At 28.5% G+C, this 19,605-nt stretch overlaps 2 protein-coding genes across 2 annotated transcripts in view; one reads left to right on the top strand and one right to left on the bottom strand.

The window, feature by feature from the left end:
• The window catches only part of LOC107448911 (meiotic recombination protein REC8 homolog), a gene marked incomplete in the record, with an annotated part of 134,317 nt that extends 126,929 nt beyond the window's left edge, over nucleotides 1–7,388 (bottom strand). Inside the window, 4 exon segments of the mRNA XM_071184357.1 lie at nucleotides 1,378–1,514; nucleotides 3,535–3,603; nucleotides 4,635–4,709; nucleotides 7,150–7,388. Of these exon segments, the coding sequence (XP_071040458.1) occupies nucleotides 1,378–1,514; nucleotides 3,535–3,603; nucleotides 4,635–4,687 (259 nt within the window).
• Nucleotides 7,389–8,329: 941 nt separating this feature from the next.
• The window catches only part of LOC107448886 (splicing factor 3a subunit 1), a 51,055-nt gene continuing 39,779 nt past the window's right edge, over nucleotides 8,330–19,605 (top strand). Inside the window, exons 1-5 of the mRNA XM_043038809.2 lie at nucleotides 8,330–8,641; nucleotides 12,801–12,839; nucleotides 15,796–15,924; nucleotides 17,671–17,705; nucleotides 18,206–18,324. Of these exons, the coding sequence (XP_042894743.1) occupies nucleotides 8,530–8,641; nucleotides 12,801–12,839; nucleotides 15,796–15,924; nucleotides 17,671–17,705; nucleotides 18,206–18,324 (434 nt within the window). The 5' untranslated portion in view covers nucleotides 8,330–8,529. The remainder of the gene's footprint in view (nucleotides 8,642–12,800; nucleotides 12,840–15,795; nucleotides 15,925–17,670; nucleotides 17,706–18,205; nucleotides 18,325–19,605) is intronic.

Genomic DNA, 19,605 nt, shown 5'->3' with positions numbered 1-19,605 from the left:
CTTCCAAACAATAAAGAAAATCTGTTGGATATTAACAGGTGAAGCAACATCTTTTCAAATTGAAGAAGAATTGTCAGTAAGTACGACCGTCTTTTTCAAGTACGCACCTATAACATCAGTAGACGTTGAAAGAAGCTTTTGCGGGGATGAAAATTTACTTTCAGACAAGAGACGCTCGTTTACATTTCAAAGTATCGAAAAACATTTAATAATCCAATGTAATTCTGATATTTAGTAATATTATGAGATGGAAGTTGTTATATCCATTAAAGTTTCTATACAAAATAAAAATATTTTGGTGTCAATATATTTTCCTTTTTTTTTGTTATTTTAGGATATAAAACATATGTTTCAAGCTTTAATGAGCGTAGAACAAGTATTGCATTGCTTTATATCTTTTAAATGACTCATAATAATTTTAAAGAGCAAAACAGTTTTTTAATTCAATATTTTTACTTTAGTTAAGGCATTTTTTGCATTTTTAAGGGCATTTTTTGCACTTTTTAAGGGCATTTGTTGAGATTTTTTAGGTCATCAAAATCCGGGCTCTAGTTATCAGTAATCAGAAGTACAATAATACATATAGAGAAAACGAAATTCAAATTATAACAATTTTAAGTTTTTTACTATGCAATTCTATACAGGTAAATAGAAAATTACTATTACATATACAGGGGTGACTGTAGCCCAACTCAAAAATTCAGAAAATTTTGTGTGTAAAATCATTAATGACGCATTTTGAAAAATTAATGCCTTTATAAACTTAAATCATTGATATATTCAAAACATGAAATTCTAAATAAATTATATGCAGCATAATTTAAATGAATAATTTTGAATAAGTTTACTTTTATCTCTAATCATATTTATTATTTTATCAGAAAAATTATTTTCAAATGAAAGCTCTTTCTAGATGCCAAGAAGTATAAATTCTAGTTCCAATATTTCTAAATAAAATATAGAAGAATTTTTATACACAAATGTGATCGATGATTTCTTGAAACTTCTGGACCTTAGACTTCCAGATCGCAGTTAGGAAAAATCTGGATTTTTTGCGAAGCACAATCATCCCTGCATATAAAAAGCAACACTTACTCAAGTGTTACTTTTTTCAAATATTCACAGCAAACAACAAAATTTAATAGCTCTTAGTGGTTAGGAAGGGAAAAGTTTCACTTTTAGCTGATTATTACAAACATTTTAGAAAACCATAATTTTTTAGATCCCCTAATCTTGCTTCAGAAAATTTAATAAAATTGCAAATATTATAATTAGAATCTCTGTTTACATAAAAATAATCAATTATCCACTCATTTCATAGCAAAATATTCATGGAGAAAACACAAAAAGTAATTTTTAAAACAATTTATAGATTACCTAATAAATATCTGGTCTGCATGTCAGCGATATAAATTAATCCACTTACTAGCTGAGAGGACAGATAGAGGGAGAAATAGACTTTTCTAGTCATCCCAGCTAGATTGTGCGTGTTTATCACATTGATTATATCTTCACTATAAAGAAAATACAGAAATTTAATTAAAATAACATCAATAAAACACACACAAAAATCTACCTATAAAAAAATTAATTTGAGAAAATGTTACTAAATGAAAAATTGACAGCATGAACAATGTTGTTGTTTGAAATATTGGTGTATTCTAAAACTTATTCAATACAAAGTTTCATATCCAGATGTCCATCTGCCGGAAACTTCCATCTTTCTGACAATTTTTAACTATCAAAATAAGCAAAACTTCCGCAATCATATAATGGATATAAGAAATCTGGCAAAATGAATAAAAAATAATTAAGTATTACAGAAAGCATAGTAAACAATTTTTTTGATTAGAACTATAAACTAGCAAACGTTACTAAAGTTATCTTTAAAGTATTTGGCAAAATTGAATCGCTTATAGTTTATTTTAAAAACAATGGCTTTAGACAAGCCAAAGAGAAAATTTCATTTTTTTAAATTCTTCTGAATTTAAAATATAATTAAAAAATCAAAAATTAAGCTTCAAAATCCATTTACAATTGTACTCATTTAGCTCCATCAGGGTTGGGTTTTTGACGTCAAAAAGTGGTTTTTGACATGACAAGGGTATAATANTGACGGTTTAAACCATGGTTTAAACTGTCAAAAACTGTCACATGTCAAAAACCTGCCAACCCTGAGCTCCATGTTGAATGACGTATTTTTAGAGCTTACGATATACCCAGAACATACAAATTCTTTACTTTATTACATGTATAGATAATTCCAGGGGCAGAATTATTTTGAGCTATCCGCGACAAAATTCTCTGGAGCTTATATCTTTCTGCAAGATACTTTTAATAATAACAAGCATACATGTTACTCATTTAAAATAACAAAAGCGGTGTTTACAAAATATATATATATATATAATTTTTTATTCTAATATTATGGGTGATATTCTCAAATTTTATCGAGGGGGGGGGGCACAAATTATTTCCCTCTTCGTATTTTGTAAATAATCATCGTAATAAAAAAAAAAATCATGAAATTGCCAAAAAAGGATCGACGACGAATCGGGCTCCTCAAATGCGTGTTTCGTTTTGAGATTAAGCTGTTTTAATAAATAATATGGTATAAAAAATATGGAGAAATCAATAATAAATAACAGCCAAACATTCCACAGAATTATTGCCTTAAAAAGCAAACATTCAAATGCACGATTTGAATTTTTCAAATTGTTTGAAAAACATCGGGACATTTAAAATCCACATGAAAATCAATATCAATAATTGCCAGAAATACAATTGAAACAATACATTGATTTACAATACTATCAGCGTAAATTGAGAGTGGCAAAAAAATAATTATCTAAATGCATGATACAAATATTGTGTGTAAATTTCTGCAGAAGAGAAAATAAAATTTTTTTTTACTTTTCAAAAGAAAATCTTTTTGCAAAAAATCTAACGTTCTAGGACAATGTGGCTGTGATTCGGCTACTGGATAGATAATATCATATTATTTTAAGTTTTTTCTTGTTTTGTTAATAATAAATAATACTAACAAATTTCATGTAATTGTGAAAAACTATTAGCAAACAGTGATCGTGCATATTATACACATCAGTTCATCATTAATATAAAATAGTTGCAAACAAAACTTTTACTCCAACTAGTATCTCCAAAATTGAATTTTTATGCTGCGTACTAAGCATTCTTTTTAAAGACCATTTAACTTATAAGAAAATGTTGTACGATATTGAATGCTGATTGTCTGTTATTTTTTAATTAAATAATGTATGTTTTGATGTTCGTTTACATTAAAGGCCAATTATCGGAAAAAATCAGTTTTTCAAACTTGCCGATAATATAGTACTTTCCACTATATTACACAATTAAAAAAAAAACATAACTTTAAAAATTAAATGGAAACTCTTTGTCATAGTAATTTCCCTTCATTAACTAACTAAATAGCATTTATAATAAAAATTTTACTGTGCAAAAAAATTATACAATTTTTGTCTGTGCAATTAATAAAAAAATTGACATAACAACCTGGCTTCTACAATGTCCACAGAGCATATTTGTCTTCTGTGCAATCTTTTTGCTTTAGTAGAAGCTAGCCTAAAAGTAAGAATGGAAAAAGTTAAATAAAATACACACGGATATATATAATTGAAATTCAGTTTCACACTTAAAGTTTTGCCCAAAAAGATATGCAGATATAGGATTGTGTGGCTAAGACCACATTTCAGGACTAATAGTCAACTTAAAATATTATAAGAGCAAAATTAAATAAATATTTTAGTGACTCTGCTTATGTGTCATGACCAAGGTGGTGGATTCGCTAAAAACACTCTCACTCTAGTTTTCAGTGGACGATTTGAAATCGAAATTAAATTAAAGTGAAAAATATTTAATGACAAACTGATTTGAATTTTATTATTTATGGACTACACATATTAATAAATATTTTGCTTTTCTCCTTATTTTATCTACGCATTAATAAATAAATCAAGAAAAAATAAATAAGTTTGTTAGACAGTAAGAACTTGTGGGTAGATACGAGTAGAATAGATGATGAGGAAATAGGGTTTGTGCGGCCCTTCTGAGATATAAGTGCAGGAGAAAGTAGCTTGATTGTAGTAAATTTAATAAATTTTGAGTTATCTAAAGCAGCAGCATTATACCAGAATCATACTGATTACAGTTAAATCTTCATTTAGATGGAATAAACGAATAAGTATGTGTTTTGCTTAAGTCTAGTAATATAAAGCAACTGAGGAAGCTACAAATAATAATAAATATTTTTTAAAAAAATGGAATTATTTTAGATTTTTCATTTGTGTTGGTATTTGTCTTACAGTTTGTTCCATGCATGATTTTGTAGTGTTGCCCAGTACAGATTCTTCCCTTTTCACTCAGCATAAAAAATAAATATTCAGCTAGTTTTTAATAAAATCTTAACTTTTCTAAACATTTGGTTTATTTTAAAGCAAGAATTTATGCATTTTCCGGGTGCCTGTTGATATAAGGTTGGGCATCACTGTTGTAATGAATCAGGACTTTTGAGAAAACAAACCAAAGTTAGTCACTAACTGAGAATATAACTGAATAGAGTAAAAAAATAAAATAAAAAAGATGGGTTCTCTTACCATATGACTCCAAACTTTCCTCTTTTCTTGAGAATGTCACTGGGATAAAACATAATGATATGGAAGCTTTTTCACCTATAATATTAAATAAATACTTAAGATTTTCAGTATTAAGTTAACAAACCATAACTGAGAAAAAAGAAATTATAAAACTTTTTTCGTACAGATGTATTTTGATGTTATGCTATTGGATCACATATGACTCCATTATTACTGGACTATATTAATGGACAATGTTATGTTAATGGACACAAAAAATCATGAATACATAAAAAAAAAATTAAAGACCTGAGAAAAACTTTTCTTAAAAAAAATTTGTTTTTTTTTAAAGTTATTAAAAATTTATCAATGATGGGCAAGTTCCGTAATACAAAACCAATGGATGCACTCAAAATATTTCAATTTTCAAATTCAGGAGAAAACTATTTATGTGATGAAATGGTGCATCCAGATTTCATAAATATCTAGAGTGATCTGGAGTAACACGACCAGAGTTGCCAATACATATTTTGATGCATATTTTCTACATCAGATTGGAGTTTCACTCTTCAAAAATGTTTTTGGAGGTGAAAATAATCCTTATTAAATTTTTGTCAATACTAATTAGATTTTTTTCAAGCTGTTAGAAAAGGGAATCTCTTCAAAAATCAGCAGATTGTATCATTCTTCATTAATAGATGAAGATAGTAGTCTAAAAAAATCATAGAAACTTACATTAATTGAAGTCAGGTAGTCAATGAAAAATAATACTGATCAGTATTCTAAAATTTAACATTTTGTTCTAGCGGTATTTTTCTTAACCTGTATGATATGGTCTATATAAGTAAACACAATATGGTCTGGTATACGTAAAATTAGTATCTTAAAAATAAAATAAAAAACATTGGAGCTTAAAACAATAATACCTTTACGCATAATATCACAAATATTCAAAAATTGTAAATGCTGTAAACAATAAAAATTCCCAGATATCAAAATTAAATCAAACTAATAACTGAGTCGACATTTTGAAAATTAGATATATATTTATTTTAAAAAACTATGTTTTACAGAAGTCATTCTGTATCCTCATCTTTTTTTAATACATCCCCAATTGTCTTAGCCTACTTTAATTTTTCTAATTCTTTCCAATCACCATAAATAGAAATAATATTATATATTAATATTAAACACAGAAATTTAATTTTGAATAAGTCATATTTTTAAAATTCGGTTTCTCAGGAACTATTTGAAAGATTTTGCTTAAATTCTGTATTTTGCCCTGTAAAATTATGTTCTTTAAAATGATGTAAAATTTTTTATACTTTACAATTCAAAAATGTTTCAACCATTCTTAATTAAAATAATAAATATTACTCAAGCTATTTTTTGCACAAAATTAACTTTGCATAAACGATTTTTTTAATTGAATGTAAAAAAAATTTTAATTCGCTTAAAAAATACTTGAGAAATAGCAAAATACACAAAAAGTAAAATTGAAATTAAGGGATCTAAACATTGGAGCACTCTCCTGACCAAACTATGGGGACCCCCTATTATTTTGGGGGTCAGAAATTTAAATCAATGGTATCAAAAACAAGGCATGTTTATTCAGTATGTTTATTAAATCCAAAAAGGGAATGTTTATTCAGAGAAAGTATGCTTTAGTGTCCAATTTCGTAACTTATCGTCTGGACTAAATAATTAGCATATTTGAGGTTATCCCTTTGAGTCATTCAGATTGAGTTCAAGAACATGAAAAGCTGATCATTAGATCAGAAGTTATTCAGGGTTGTCTATTTCTTTTTCTTCTTTTTTTGTCTTACTGTACATACACAAGTATTTAACTACATTAAATGCAGAGTGCACAAGAGAACAAACATATTGTACACATTCTTTGCATAAAAAGGTCACAAGGGCTGATCAGGGTTAATTGCCAGTGGTGACCCTACCCTTTAAAATTTTTCCTCAATATTTAACTTCAGGCTGAATGTTGCAGATGGATAATCATAATATAAATCACAAATCAATATAAATCAATCACAAGTCAAAAATCACAATATATGGCGGGATATTGAAGGGATACTGGCCAAATTTCTGCAGCATTCCTAATCACATCCTATAAAAATGAAATACATTGAAACCTGAAAAAATAGCCAAAATATAAAGGTATCTAAAATCAAGCAATAGAACAAAAATAACTTAGTTTTTTTTTTTTTAAATATACAATTTAAAAGCAGTAAAAACAAAAAATGAAATACAAATATGTTTATACTTTATCATATCTTTCAAGGCAGTATTATAAAAAGAAAGTGATTTCATTTTTAATGGAAAATTTACAAAATAAAATACTGAATACAAAATTAAACATAGAAAATAGATTAGTATATTTTCGTCCTCAGAAATTAGAATAAATGAAGAAACCTTAAATAATCTTTGATGAATACAATAGCTATTTGTAAGACTTAAATAATTAAATTAAAAAAAAATTTAACAAAAGACTTTTAATTAAAAATTCTTTAAAAAAGATACTTACTTTCCCTTAGAATACATAGAGGACGGAATTCCCAAGAGGTAGAACAATGGCTATTGTCAATTCTAATACAACTGTTCTGATTCATTTTTGCACCTGCCTTTTTTTCTTTATTTTTATTCAACAAAAATTTAAAAGAATATTGTTCTTTATTAAAAACCAATTAAAAGATTTGGATATCAGAAGCGCGAAATTACAACGGTGCTAATTGGTAGTTTTCTTAGTATACAACTTTAAAGAGTTGTTTTAAACAAGCATATAGCTTACTTTAAACTTTTTAAGGGCTTTTTCCACTGATAATAATTCACGCACTTCCGATCGCTTTGAGAGAGTCTTAACGATCAGACCCGCAGTGGACTGATCGTTAAGACACGGTTCCCAGCAGATCACCGAAGTCAAGAATCACTGTCTGCGGTAAGTGTGCGGGTGGGTGACCACTTGGATCAGTCTGCGTAGGGACCGAGAGTGTGCGGTATTGGTCCTCGTTAAACTGGTCTACCATAAAGTGTTCAACATCGAGTGCAGGTCGCCGGGCTACCGAAGCGGGGGTGCCATCCCCTCTGCAGAAGATCAAAATTGTGTTGGCATGTCTTCGGATCATCCTCAGGGATGTTTCCCAGACCGTCGCCAATAGCCCATTGTGCAACTCTAGAGCGACGAATGAACTACTACAACAACAACAAAAACATTTCATCTCCTGGAATTTTTTTGTTTCCCTCCCCCCTCTAAATATTCATGCTTAAGCACGGGAAAATAAATAACTTTGTCGCTTTTGCAAATGCAGTGGGTACTCGCATGTGCANTTTAACAATCAAGCAATATTATCAAATTTTTAATAATATAATGTTAATATTCAGCAATAAAAAATACGACAGTTTACTTTAGGTGTATAGAAATAGAATTGAACTTAAAAGGGCCCCATCATTTTCAGTAGCTTAGGGCCCCGCCAAGCTTAAATCCGGCCCTGGCTGGGAACCGTGTCTTAACAGTCCACTGCGGGACGAAATGATTTTGTAATTTTCAATTAATGATCCATTATTGAAAAATTAATAAAACTAAAAAATTATTTTAAACTGAAAAAAATGTAACTCATACAATCAACATTGTCAATTTTCAAGTATTCAGTAACTTTTGTATTGAAGGAAGTGAAGTGTTGCCATAGGTAAAGAATTCTGCTCTACGCCACCTATAGCCCATTTCGATCACCAACATTGATTTATAGCACCATCTGTGTTTAGTTTTGTAAAAGATTATCCATCTGAATCCATCCATTATCGTTGCTACGACCGTGACTGCGCGCTTTCATGATGAGCAGTAGCAATGCTGTAGCATGTATTTAACAATGTAATTTATGCTTAATTAAGTAACAGCTTTTGTTAAATAATGGCTCCCACTGTAGAAAATGAAGTTGTCGAGAACCAAAATGAAAATGTTCCTGATAGTGCACCATCGAGGCCGACTATTGGAATTATTTATCCTCCACCCGAATTGAGGAGTATCCTTATGATAAAAATTTTTTAAATTGAAGATTTGTTAGACGCAGCGTTTTAGGACGAACAAACTACAGTATTCGCTGATAAACAAACCATTTAATAAGACACATATAAAAATGTGCAGCGGAAATTATACTTTCAGTTTACTTTATCATTATACGACATGCATTATTTTTACAAACAAGTATCACATAAAAGTTTTTAAAATATTTATTCTGTATTAAACAACTTATTAATAATTATTTTTATAACAATATTTGTAAGAAAAGGTAGTAATTCGTTTAGGAAACAAATTACAAATCCTGTTAAATTGCTAATTTTTTTATTTTACTCTTTTGTGGCCCCTGGTATTGCCGTTTAATAATGGCTGTAAAGCATAATTTAATTTAAACAAGCTTATAGTTTTTGATGGTGCGAATTTCGCTTACGAAAATGTGTTTGCTGTAGACAACAAAAGGTTACTCGTTATTGCTTAAGAAGCGATGGTAGATTTACATCCCAGGCTAATGGGGAGATTTCTGTATCATAGAATAATTGCCCCAAGTCTTGGCAAACTTCCGGATAGCGGCGTGTAAGAAATTTAAAAAAACATAACTGAAAGGGATCAACTAGAAGGGTATATCTTCTGGGCAAACCTTTACATGTTTTTTTAAAATCTTTATGTTAAAATTCAATTTGGTAATTATACTTGTATTAGATCACAATTCAGAAATATCACCCTAACTTACTAAGTGAGTAATTGAACTATTTTTTTTCTTTAATTGATTTTTTTTATTTAAAGATGGATGCATGAAAAGGAAGCTAGTTCTTCTGTAGACATAATGTTATTTTAATGTCCATTAGATTGCCACTTAACTGTTCATTTCATTAAAGTGACCGAAATTTGGAATCATTTTCAAGGAAAATGATTTAAATCTTTTCCTTTGATGCCTGTCATCCCACAATAAATTTGAAACACTTCGAATTATCTTGAAATGAAGGAAGAGTGACATGACCTTTCTAACAGAGTTCCCACTGACCTTGAAAATATTTAAAAGTAGCAAAAATAAAGCAAATGTCGATATTTTAATTTCTGTGTAACCACATTAAAAATGTTTTCCAATGAAAGTATATATGCATGAAAATTGCGGCTTGCTGAATGTCTTATTGATAAAGTGGTATATTAAGATAAGTGCTATTAACCACTACTAAAATTTTTCAAGGACTGCGGTAACTCTACCTAAACTCTTATCCTAATTTATAAGTGGTCATAATAAATGTTAATTTTTAATCGTTGTAACTTTTTTTTTCATGTTATACAATAAATTTACCAATCATACTTGGGATGTTTTCTCGAACATTCCCAGAGGTCTGTCTAGGTTTTTCTGAGAAGTACCTATTTTGTGAAAATTATGACATAATTTGTGAAAAATTATATTAAAAAAATCAACACAAAAATATGGATTTATCGCTTCTTAAGGGATACAAAAATAAAATTTTAAGAAAAAGTATTTTGTGAAACTACCGTTTATCCCAAAATTGAATTTGTAAACTACCGTTTTTCCTAAAGTTGAATTTGTGAAGGTACCGCTAAACGGTAGTAAATTCGGCCTGGACAGACCCCTGCATATACAAAAAAATATTCAAAAAAATTTATGCCTTTATTGCAGAAAATATAACTATTATTTTATCTTAATTTTTAAAATAAAACTAAAAATTCAAACTTATATTATATTAACTTAATATTATACTAATATTTATATTTTTGAATGAAATGTACGGATCAATTTTTATAAATTGGCTTTTACTTTGCTAGTTTAAAAAAAAAAAACATNATGAAAATTGCGGCTTGCTGAATGTCTTATTGATAAAGTGGTATATTAAGATAAGTGCTATTAACCACTACTAAAATTTTTCAAGGACTGCGGTAACTCTGCCTAAACTCTTATCCTAATTTATAAGTGGTCGTAATAAATGTTAATTTTTAATCGTTGTAACTTTTTTTTCGATGTTATACAATAAATTTACCAATCATACTTGGCATGTTTTCTCGAACATTCCCAGAGGTCTGTCTAGGTTTTTCTGAGAAGTACCTATTTTGTGAAAATTATGACATAATTTGTGAAAAATTCTATTAAAAAAATCAACACAAATATATGGATTTATCGCTTCTTAAGGGATACAAAAATAAAATTTTTAAGAAAAAGTATTTTGTGAAACTACCGTTTATCCTAAAATTGAATTTGTGAACTGCCGTTTTTCCTAAAGTTGAATTTGTGAAGGTACTGCTAAACGGTAGTAAATTCGGTCTGGACAGACCCCTGGTTACCAATAGCCAATTGTGCAGCTCTAGCAAGCAAACCAATCATACTTTTCTTATTTGATTATTGTATGTAATCATTTTTTGAATTGTCAGTCCATTTGTGTGATTTCAAATTAAAACATATTGTATCCGTTTCTATCTTGATACGTTTTTGTTATTTATCAAAAATAACTAGTTCCCCAAGTTTGTCCCCCCCCCCCCCCAATTTTTTTTTTCAGATTGGGCCAACTTGAATAAAAAATAAAAAAAACCATCTTTATACCCAAAAAGAAAGAACTGAGTTTTTAAGATCAAAAACCTGTGACAATTTTCTCTGTCTTTGGAGACATTTTATTACAATACTTGCATTATAGTTATGATTCATAATATCATGTTTAAAAAATATAACAAAAATTATTGGTGCTATTTTTTTCCTATTAATTAATCCAAAAATTTAATCAATTAGGTGTTACATTATGAATATTTAATATAGTTATTGGAAGAAAGTGTCTTAAAAGAAGTTAATTTTAGTATGTTATCTATAACAGTTTTGGTACATGCAGTTCACCATCAATCAAAAAAATATTTTAGAATTTTGGCCTTATTTATTCAGAACTGAATTTATTATACATATAGAAGTAAAAAAATGAAGTAAATATTCTCGTAATCTTGGTAGCAGTGTTTAAAAGGAGAATCTGCAGCACTGCCTTCATTGATCTAAATTAGTCTGCTACCTCAACTCAAATTGAGACAATTATAAAAATGTTACTTTAATTTGAAGAACACATGTAACAAAATTTACAAACATGAAGTCTGAAAATAATACATAAAAACTTCATGTTTAAATTTAAGTTGAATTTTAAGCACTTATTCTAAAAAAAATGAAATAATCCTGTATACAGTTAAGCTTGTAATCAAGTGACAGTTTTTTTTTCTTCTCAATTTAATCTTTTAATTTTTATTTGAAACACCTTAATATATTTCTTAAAACAGGAATCTCAGCAATATTAACCCATTTATTTATTTATTTTTAAATTAAGAAGAAAGCACATGAAAAATAAGTAATATTTTTGCATGGAAATTTAAAGTTATTGAATTAAAAGATCCTTAAATTATGTCTTAAAGTTTGCTTAACTTAGACTTATGTAAATTTTATTTCCTAAGAACTGATAGCTATGAAGTAAATTGATATTAATTGTAGTTTAAATCTGTATAAATTGTCTAGATTTGCAAAAAATGTCAAATTTATAACATTGAAAATTAAGAAAATGTAAGGAAATTTTGATTATTAAAAACGTTCTACTTAATAGTTATAAATTGAAAAATATGCACAAGGTTTTACCAACCCCACAACAATGTGTCCTTCCTAAGAACAGATTATGAATTTTCCTATCCCAATTAAAAGCACACTTGCATTGTTGAATGTATTTTAATTTATATATCAAATTAACTTAGCTAAATTATTTAATAAAAACTAAATTATCAAGTTAATTTATCATCAGTTTTTTGGAGTAAAATCTATTTATCTAGTAAATTTTTGAGAAAATCAGGGTATATTTAAGCATGCTAACCCATAAAATCCTTGGTGGATATTTTTAGGCTGGGCCTACTTTGGCGAACGCCGACACAAATTATTGTTGATTGTTCTTTCACTAAAATATTTTTGTGAAAAGCTAAGTTTCTTAATCATCTCAGATTCAGTTTGAGGCAAATTTTTTGGTATTTCTTAAATGAAATCTAATAAATCAATTATGTAGCAATCCTGTATAGTTTTGCCCAGAGTTGAAGCATTTTATTCAGAATAATTTTTGATGATTTCTATACAACCCTTGTTCTTTGTCTTCACATGAATATTTGTTCAGTACCTTAACATTTTATAGATATTGTTGATAAGACTGCTAGTTTTGTTGCCAGAAATGGTATGTATTGCATTTCATATTATACTTTTCTATTTTAAATTGACTGTATAACTGACTAAAATATTCTTTGTGATTTGTTCACCTTTAGCAAAGTACTCATTATTGAAAATATGTGTTTCTGTAAAAATAATAGAATGTTCTGTTTTTTTAAGTTGCATTCTAATTAGATTTGTTTTTATCTTGATTGTTTATATTAATGAATAACTATAATTTAAAAGTAATATTCCATTCTTACATGTTCTTTAAAATGCAATTCTCTTTAAAATGCAATTCTCTTTACTATTCAAATTTATTAAATACATTGACTACTTCTTTGTTTTTCCTGAATATTCATATACTCAAAGTTCAAATCTATGCCTGAATCACAATGTAAATCTTAAACTATGCCTAAATCACAGTGTTTTTGAAGTGAGAAAATCATTTACTGCATACTTGGCGAACAAAGAGCACGGGGCTAGCTTATATGATCAGAAAGTCTCTTCCCCAGTCGTGGTTGCCGTGAGAAAAGTGTTGAACCAAGCAGACTCTTCAATTCTCCTTTTAACATGTAAAGTCTATAGCGGGCTTGTCATACTTTGAATCGATTTTTCTTGTTTAAGAATCGGAGTGATAAATTTAAAAAAAAAAAATACTAATAATTTTTTCAATCTTTCCTATCCACGAAAATTTAGGTCAATTTTTTTTTAATCTTTATTACTTTTTGTAATATTGCCTTTGAAACTCAAGTCACTTTCTACTTTTGAGAAAGAAGGAAGCAACTTCCACCCCCAAGTTCGTTCTCCAAGAGATGATTGCGGTCTAATCTTCTCCGTAGGTGGCCTTGCTCCCTTCCTCCCAAATACTTTTACTGTGTTCAACTCTTTTTAAAAATCTAAGAACTGATATGGGGAGCATTTTGAAAACCGATAGCTTACTTTTTATTTATAAACTTGTAATTTATTATGAAAATTATATTCGCTGATAATTCGTTCACTCTATATACATTTTATTTAATCGAAGGTTAATTTAGTTTATTCAAATCGCGAAATTCAAATATTTAAGTCTAAATCAAATTTACATAGTAAGCAACCATATTTGCTTAAACAATGGATTAAATGTCAATATAGTTTTTTAAAGTGGTAGAATCTAATTAGTTTCAGAACGGTGTTACAATCTTTAAAAAAAAAATTTTTAAATTAAAAAAAATGGTTGTGAAAAATATTCGAATTGTAATTGAAAGAAAAAAATTTAATAAGTAATAAAATAAAATCTTGAACTCAAGATTTTACTTGAACATAAAAAGTTTTACAAATTAACAAATCAGTTTTAAAAAAATTAACAAACTTTATTTGATTTATAGAGAAAACATAAATTTATTTTTAATGTAGTTACTTTATATGAATTACTTTCATATGACTACATAGTAAAATTTTATAAATTTAAATACGCTGGTTATTTAATTAGTTCTCTAAATAATCAAATCAAAATAATAAAAAATTCAAGATATAATTCGAAAAATTCCATGTTAAATAAAATGATAAAACCATTTTGAAAATAAAGCCAATTTTAGAGTTAAAAAAAATATTTTTAAAGTTTTTCTTAGAACGAGAAAAAGCATAATATAAGATGTAGAGTGAGTTTCTTCTGATATCTTTTGAAAGCTAGTTGACCCCCTTAGGTTGCTATCTCCCTTTTCTGTGACAGTGGTTAGTCAATTAGTTTCGGGTTATTTAACACCCCAGGAAGTATACACGTACCCCCACCAAAAATGTAGGGGATACAGTGGAACGGGTTTTGGAGGTGTTCTATATTTCAGGCCGAACTCTTACTGAAGGTTAGAAGGGAAATGAAAAGGCCTTCTCACGTGTCCTTTGGCCAAGATTGCATACATATAATGGGTCATTCTCCCAAAAGCTTATTTTCATATCCCCAATATACTTTATGATATATATATATATATAGTTCTGTATTAATAAATTTAAAAAAGTAAAATTATTAAATTCTTCAACTAGAATTTGACTGATTTAATTACCTTTTTTTATTATATTTATTTCAGATTGCCATAATAATTAAGTAATTCTAGTTTAAATCAGCCATTTTAGAATTTTTCATTAAATCTCTTGTTCTTGAAATTAAATTTAAGTCTCATTTTGCTTTAAAAAATTTGGTATATCGCTACAAAAAAAAACCAAAAAAAAAATATTAATCAGAGTTCTGTCAGAAAAGCTTGCAAATCAGCGGTTTTGTGATTCATAGATTTTTACGAAGTAGGGGGAAAATCACATGCCTGTTCCAACATTGCTAAAAGTTGCTGATTTCCATTTTAAGAGTTACAGAGTATCACGAAAGTTTCTTTCTCCTCCCTTACTCAATAAAAACATCTGGAAATAATTCTAAGAAAAAAAAGTTTTCTGGAGAACAACTTTTCTAACAGCAAAACTTATACTGAAAACAAAACCAAAATTTTTTCATCCTGAATCAAAAATAATTCTATGACACTCTTGCAATGTTGCTGAGATTCTCCCATGAGATTGTAGCTTCTTTTAACTTGGGCTCATTATAATTATTGTTATTATTTTTTTCCTACAAAAATTTATTCCGATAGCTCTTGTCTTTATCCAATCGTTATTTATATCTCTCATTTTTTAAAATCTTAATGTGGAGCTAAACTAAAATCTAGCGGCGCGACAGCCCTAGAGGGCCAAGGCCTACTGTGCCCATCTCAGTTTTCTTGACCTTGGGATCTGGGGTGCAGAAGCGTTAATGTGGAGCTATCTAAGTGATATAATTTTTGTTTCAAAAGGAATAATAAAAAACAAATTGATGTTCATTAGCCTGTTCTCAATTTAAAATTATGGTCAGATAGATATTGTTTGCATGTCATTTGTATTCTCTTGGATTACAATGTTTGGTGGTAAACAATGCCTTCAACAATACTATTTGCCTATAGCTCATATCCAATTAAATATCATTTCAGGTCCTGAATTTGAAGCCAGAATCAGACAGAATGAGATTAATAATAAAAAGTTCAATTTTCTGAATGTTGGAGATCCTTACAATGCTTATTATCAACATAAAGTCAAAGAGTTTAAAGAAGGAAAAGGAGGTATTCTATTTTTATACTGTATGTTTTGATATGTTATGTTTATTCAGAGTTTCTGCTACACACGTATGCATTATACTGCTACACACCTATGCACTATACACAAACGTGTGAGCGTTGTTTGCTGAAAATTTGCCATGCCTAAAACTTTAAATGACTCATTATTGTAGAAAAGACAAACTCATTATAGTTTAGACATCTTTTGAATTATAAAAATAACCATTTTTGCAACAAGAATAAAATTTATTTAAAAGAAATAAAAATTGTAAACACAAAGACTACACTTAACAAATTATACATCACTATACCCAGAACAGAAGAGACTAAAACACTTCCTCCAAGCACAAGAGGAAGTAATACAACAGAGGGGAAGAAATCATCCATATATTTGTTGAGACTTATCCATATATTTGTTAGAAAAATATCCTTCAATAATTATTACTTATTAAAATCTAACAGTTCAGTTATACATAGACAACTAATTGTGTTATTCAATTATATATTAGCTTTCATTTAAAAATACTACTTAATTTTAAGGTCTCATAAAATTATAACGTATTTTCATGTGTTTGCTCTGAGAGTTCTCAACTTCAGATTTAAAACGAAAATCAATCGCAGCACTATTATCACAAAACATGTTTCATTTGTTTTTTTATCCGTTATCACATTTTTAGACCACTCTAACTTCTTGGCTGACTTGCATGGCATCTTAATAGAAGTTAAAACACTTTTCTGTTTAATTTTTTTTTTATTTCTCTGTTAAAAAATTTTCTGATTATTATGAATATTTTATTATCTTCTGAAAATTACTTAAGTTCACGCTTGTTACCTTTTTTTTTTCTTTCGGTTTTAGAAACTTTGTAATGTTTACCATATTATGAGAAATGCTTTAGATAAAAATGCATTTCATTATCATCCAGTTTTTTTAATCGTTTAAAAAAATGGCCAAGAAACTTTTGAAAATTCTTGAAATGCTACAACTAGCCACGACCAGTAGCAAACTTCCTAACTTTGCCTTTTACCTTGAAACATAATTTTTTGCTACTTTTGAAGTTTTTTTAAGTATATATATTGCGAAGGAATGTGCAAAATTTTTTAGATATGTTTGGCTCTGATTCTTTTAATGAGTTTATTACATGATACAAGGCTTCTATTTGATTTGCATTAAGTATTTAGCAATGACAATAGTTCCACACAGTAGTATTTACAGCTAGAATAAACTTCCTTGATAAAAAAAAAAATTATTAATTTTTTTATTTTTTTAATTCAATTGCAGAATTTTTTTTTTCTTTTTAATTTAGAAGTTGCATATATGTTTCAATAAAAAAAATATTGATATTTATTTTATGACTTATGTATTACTTAATCTCATTAACAAGCAAGTTTGCTGCCTGAATATTATCGAAATCCCTTGCAGTTTTGGTTCGTTCTTAAGCGCATCGCTTAAACAAGAACGCTAGGCTACTGTATTTTAACGTTTCATGAATATGCTTTGGTCCTATCGAATTCAACCGGAAAGGATTTGCAACAACTGTTCTGAGGGTGAAATAACCACATTGAGAAGGGGCAGTAGATTCTTAGCGATTTTTTTAAATTAAAAATTTTATTGGCTTATAATGCATTAAAATTTTCCATTTTTAAAGTTTTTATTTTTTAATAATTTTTATATTTTACTTTTAATAATTGCATTATAAATTGCCTTTTTCTATTCAAGTACAAACTAATTTTTTCCCCCTTTTATATTTTCAGTTTCAGATGGTGGTATTCCAGCTCCTACTGCAAAAGTATGTAGCAATATCTTCATTACCTTATTTTGGGTATAGTTTATAATCTTTCTGCAATCAAATGTATGGTTCGCAAAAAAAAATTAAACCTTAAAGAGAGTTTCAAAATTTTAAAATTTCTCCCAATTTGCATTTTCTGTGCAAATTTTGCTTTTTTTTTTTTTTTTCAAAATGAAACAATTTAACTTGAAAAAAATAAAAAAAATATGTAGTGAAGAAATAAAAGCATTCTTTTATTCTTCTTTTAATACTTGAGAATTCAATTACTAGATTAAAAGTTATTTAAGTATTATACTTTTTATTTTATTTTGCATACTATATTGTAACTAAGTGCAAGTAAATTCAATTGTTCTATTTTTAAGTGACGTTTTTTTTAAATGAATAAATAAAAAAGCAAAATCAATTCTTGTAAAGCAAAATTGTCAATGTTCCTGAACAATCCTCAAATTCGTAATGTTTGTTTTCTTTTCTCTTAAATTAAACTTATTTTATTTTTGTAGGCTACATCGGTGTCTAAACCAGACTTACAAAAGATAGCTGAGCTTCTTAGTGTTCCTAAAGAGCCACCTCCTGAGTATGAGTTCATTGTAGACCCTCCCTCCATTTCTGCATTTGATTTGTAAGTATTTCATTCATCCCTCCTCCCATTTCTGTGTCACAAACCTTGATGCTGTATAAGTCTGTTATAACAACATTTCATAATAAGAGGTGAAATTGTCGTCTTTAGCAAATAAACACACTTAATGTAAAAAAACTGTAAAAAAATTAGGAAATGAATTGAACGTATTTACTTTTTAATTTGAAGAACAACTACTTTTACTTAAAATACACATGGGCAGCAATTGCATGGTGGTTGACGTTACATTTTGATAGGTTTTCATATATTTTAGTTTTGTTTCCTAAATATTTAATAATTTATTTTTTAAAAAATTATATGGACTGCTATTGAATAGCCCAATATTATTATTCATATAAGAGAAAAGAATGAAAATTGTAAGTGTTTTATATAGAAAAAAGAATGTATAATATGACTAATGTTACACAGAAAAGGCATGGACTAAAATATATTTTTATTTTGAAATTCTTCTATTATGAACAATAATGGGATTAGTTTTTTTAAAAAATTATTTAATGAAGAACTACTAACTAGCAGAGAATTTTGAAAGTGCATATGAAATAACATAGAAAGTGGCAAACAAACAAAAAAAGTTTTTCTCATCGATGTTACAAATATGTTTTTCTTTTTATAAAAAAAAAAAATTACACCCTCCATCGTCTTCTCAGACATAAGGCATCTTGCAGTCCAATACAACACTGAAGTAGCTCCAGAAGGTGAGAGGGCACAAAAGTCATCACAGGAATGAATGTCAAGAAGAGAGGGGCAATCAAATAGATGCTCCCCAGTCATAGGCAAAGTGTTACAGAGCACACAAAGAGGTGAATTGACCAGGTTAATTTTAAATAGATAGGCCTGCAAGTAGTCATGTCCAGTAATTATTTCAAGGCAAGCAACTCTCTCGACTCTGGGAAGGAGGGAAAGGTGACAGCGCTGCTGGTCATCAAGAAGGCTAGCCCAGGACTTTCCATCAGCTAAGTCCCTAAGAGTAGATATTGTTCTGTGCCTGAATTTGCTCTTAAGAAGCCGCCTTGCATTTCTAAGGGGAACTGGATGAGAAAATGGATGCAATGCTGAAGCCTCTCTAGCCAACATGTCAGCCCGTTCATTTCCGTAAATGCCACAATGGCCAGGGATCCACTGGAGGACCACCTCTCTTCCAGAACAAAGAAGAGAGTCAATGCATTGTTTACACTTAAATTCAAGTTCAGAGGGGTATAAATTATATTCAGAAATGGTCTGAATAGCAGCCTGAGAATCGACAAAGATAACAATGTTTTGTTC

Source organism: Parasteatoda tepidariorum, chromosome 8 (genome assembly GCF_043381705.1).
Source record: "Parasteatoda tepidariorum isolate YZ-2023 chromosome 8, CAS_Ptep_4.0, whole genome shotgun sequence".
Classification (NCBI taxonomy): Eukaryota; Metazoa; Arthropoda; class Arachnida; order Araneae; family Theridiidae; genus Parasteatoda; species Parasteatoda tepidariorum.
Note: the sequence above shows the minus strand (reverse complement) of the source record. Positions and strands in the feature narration are given on the sequence as shown.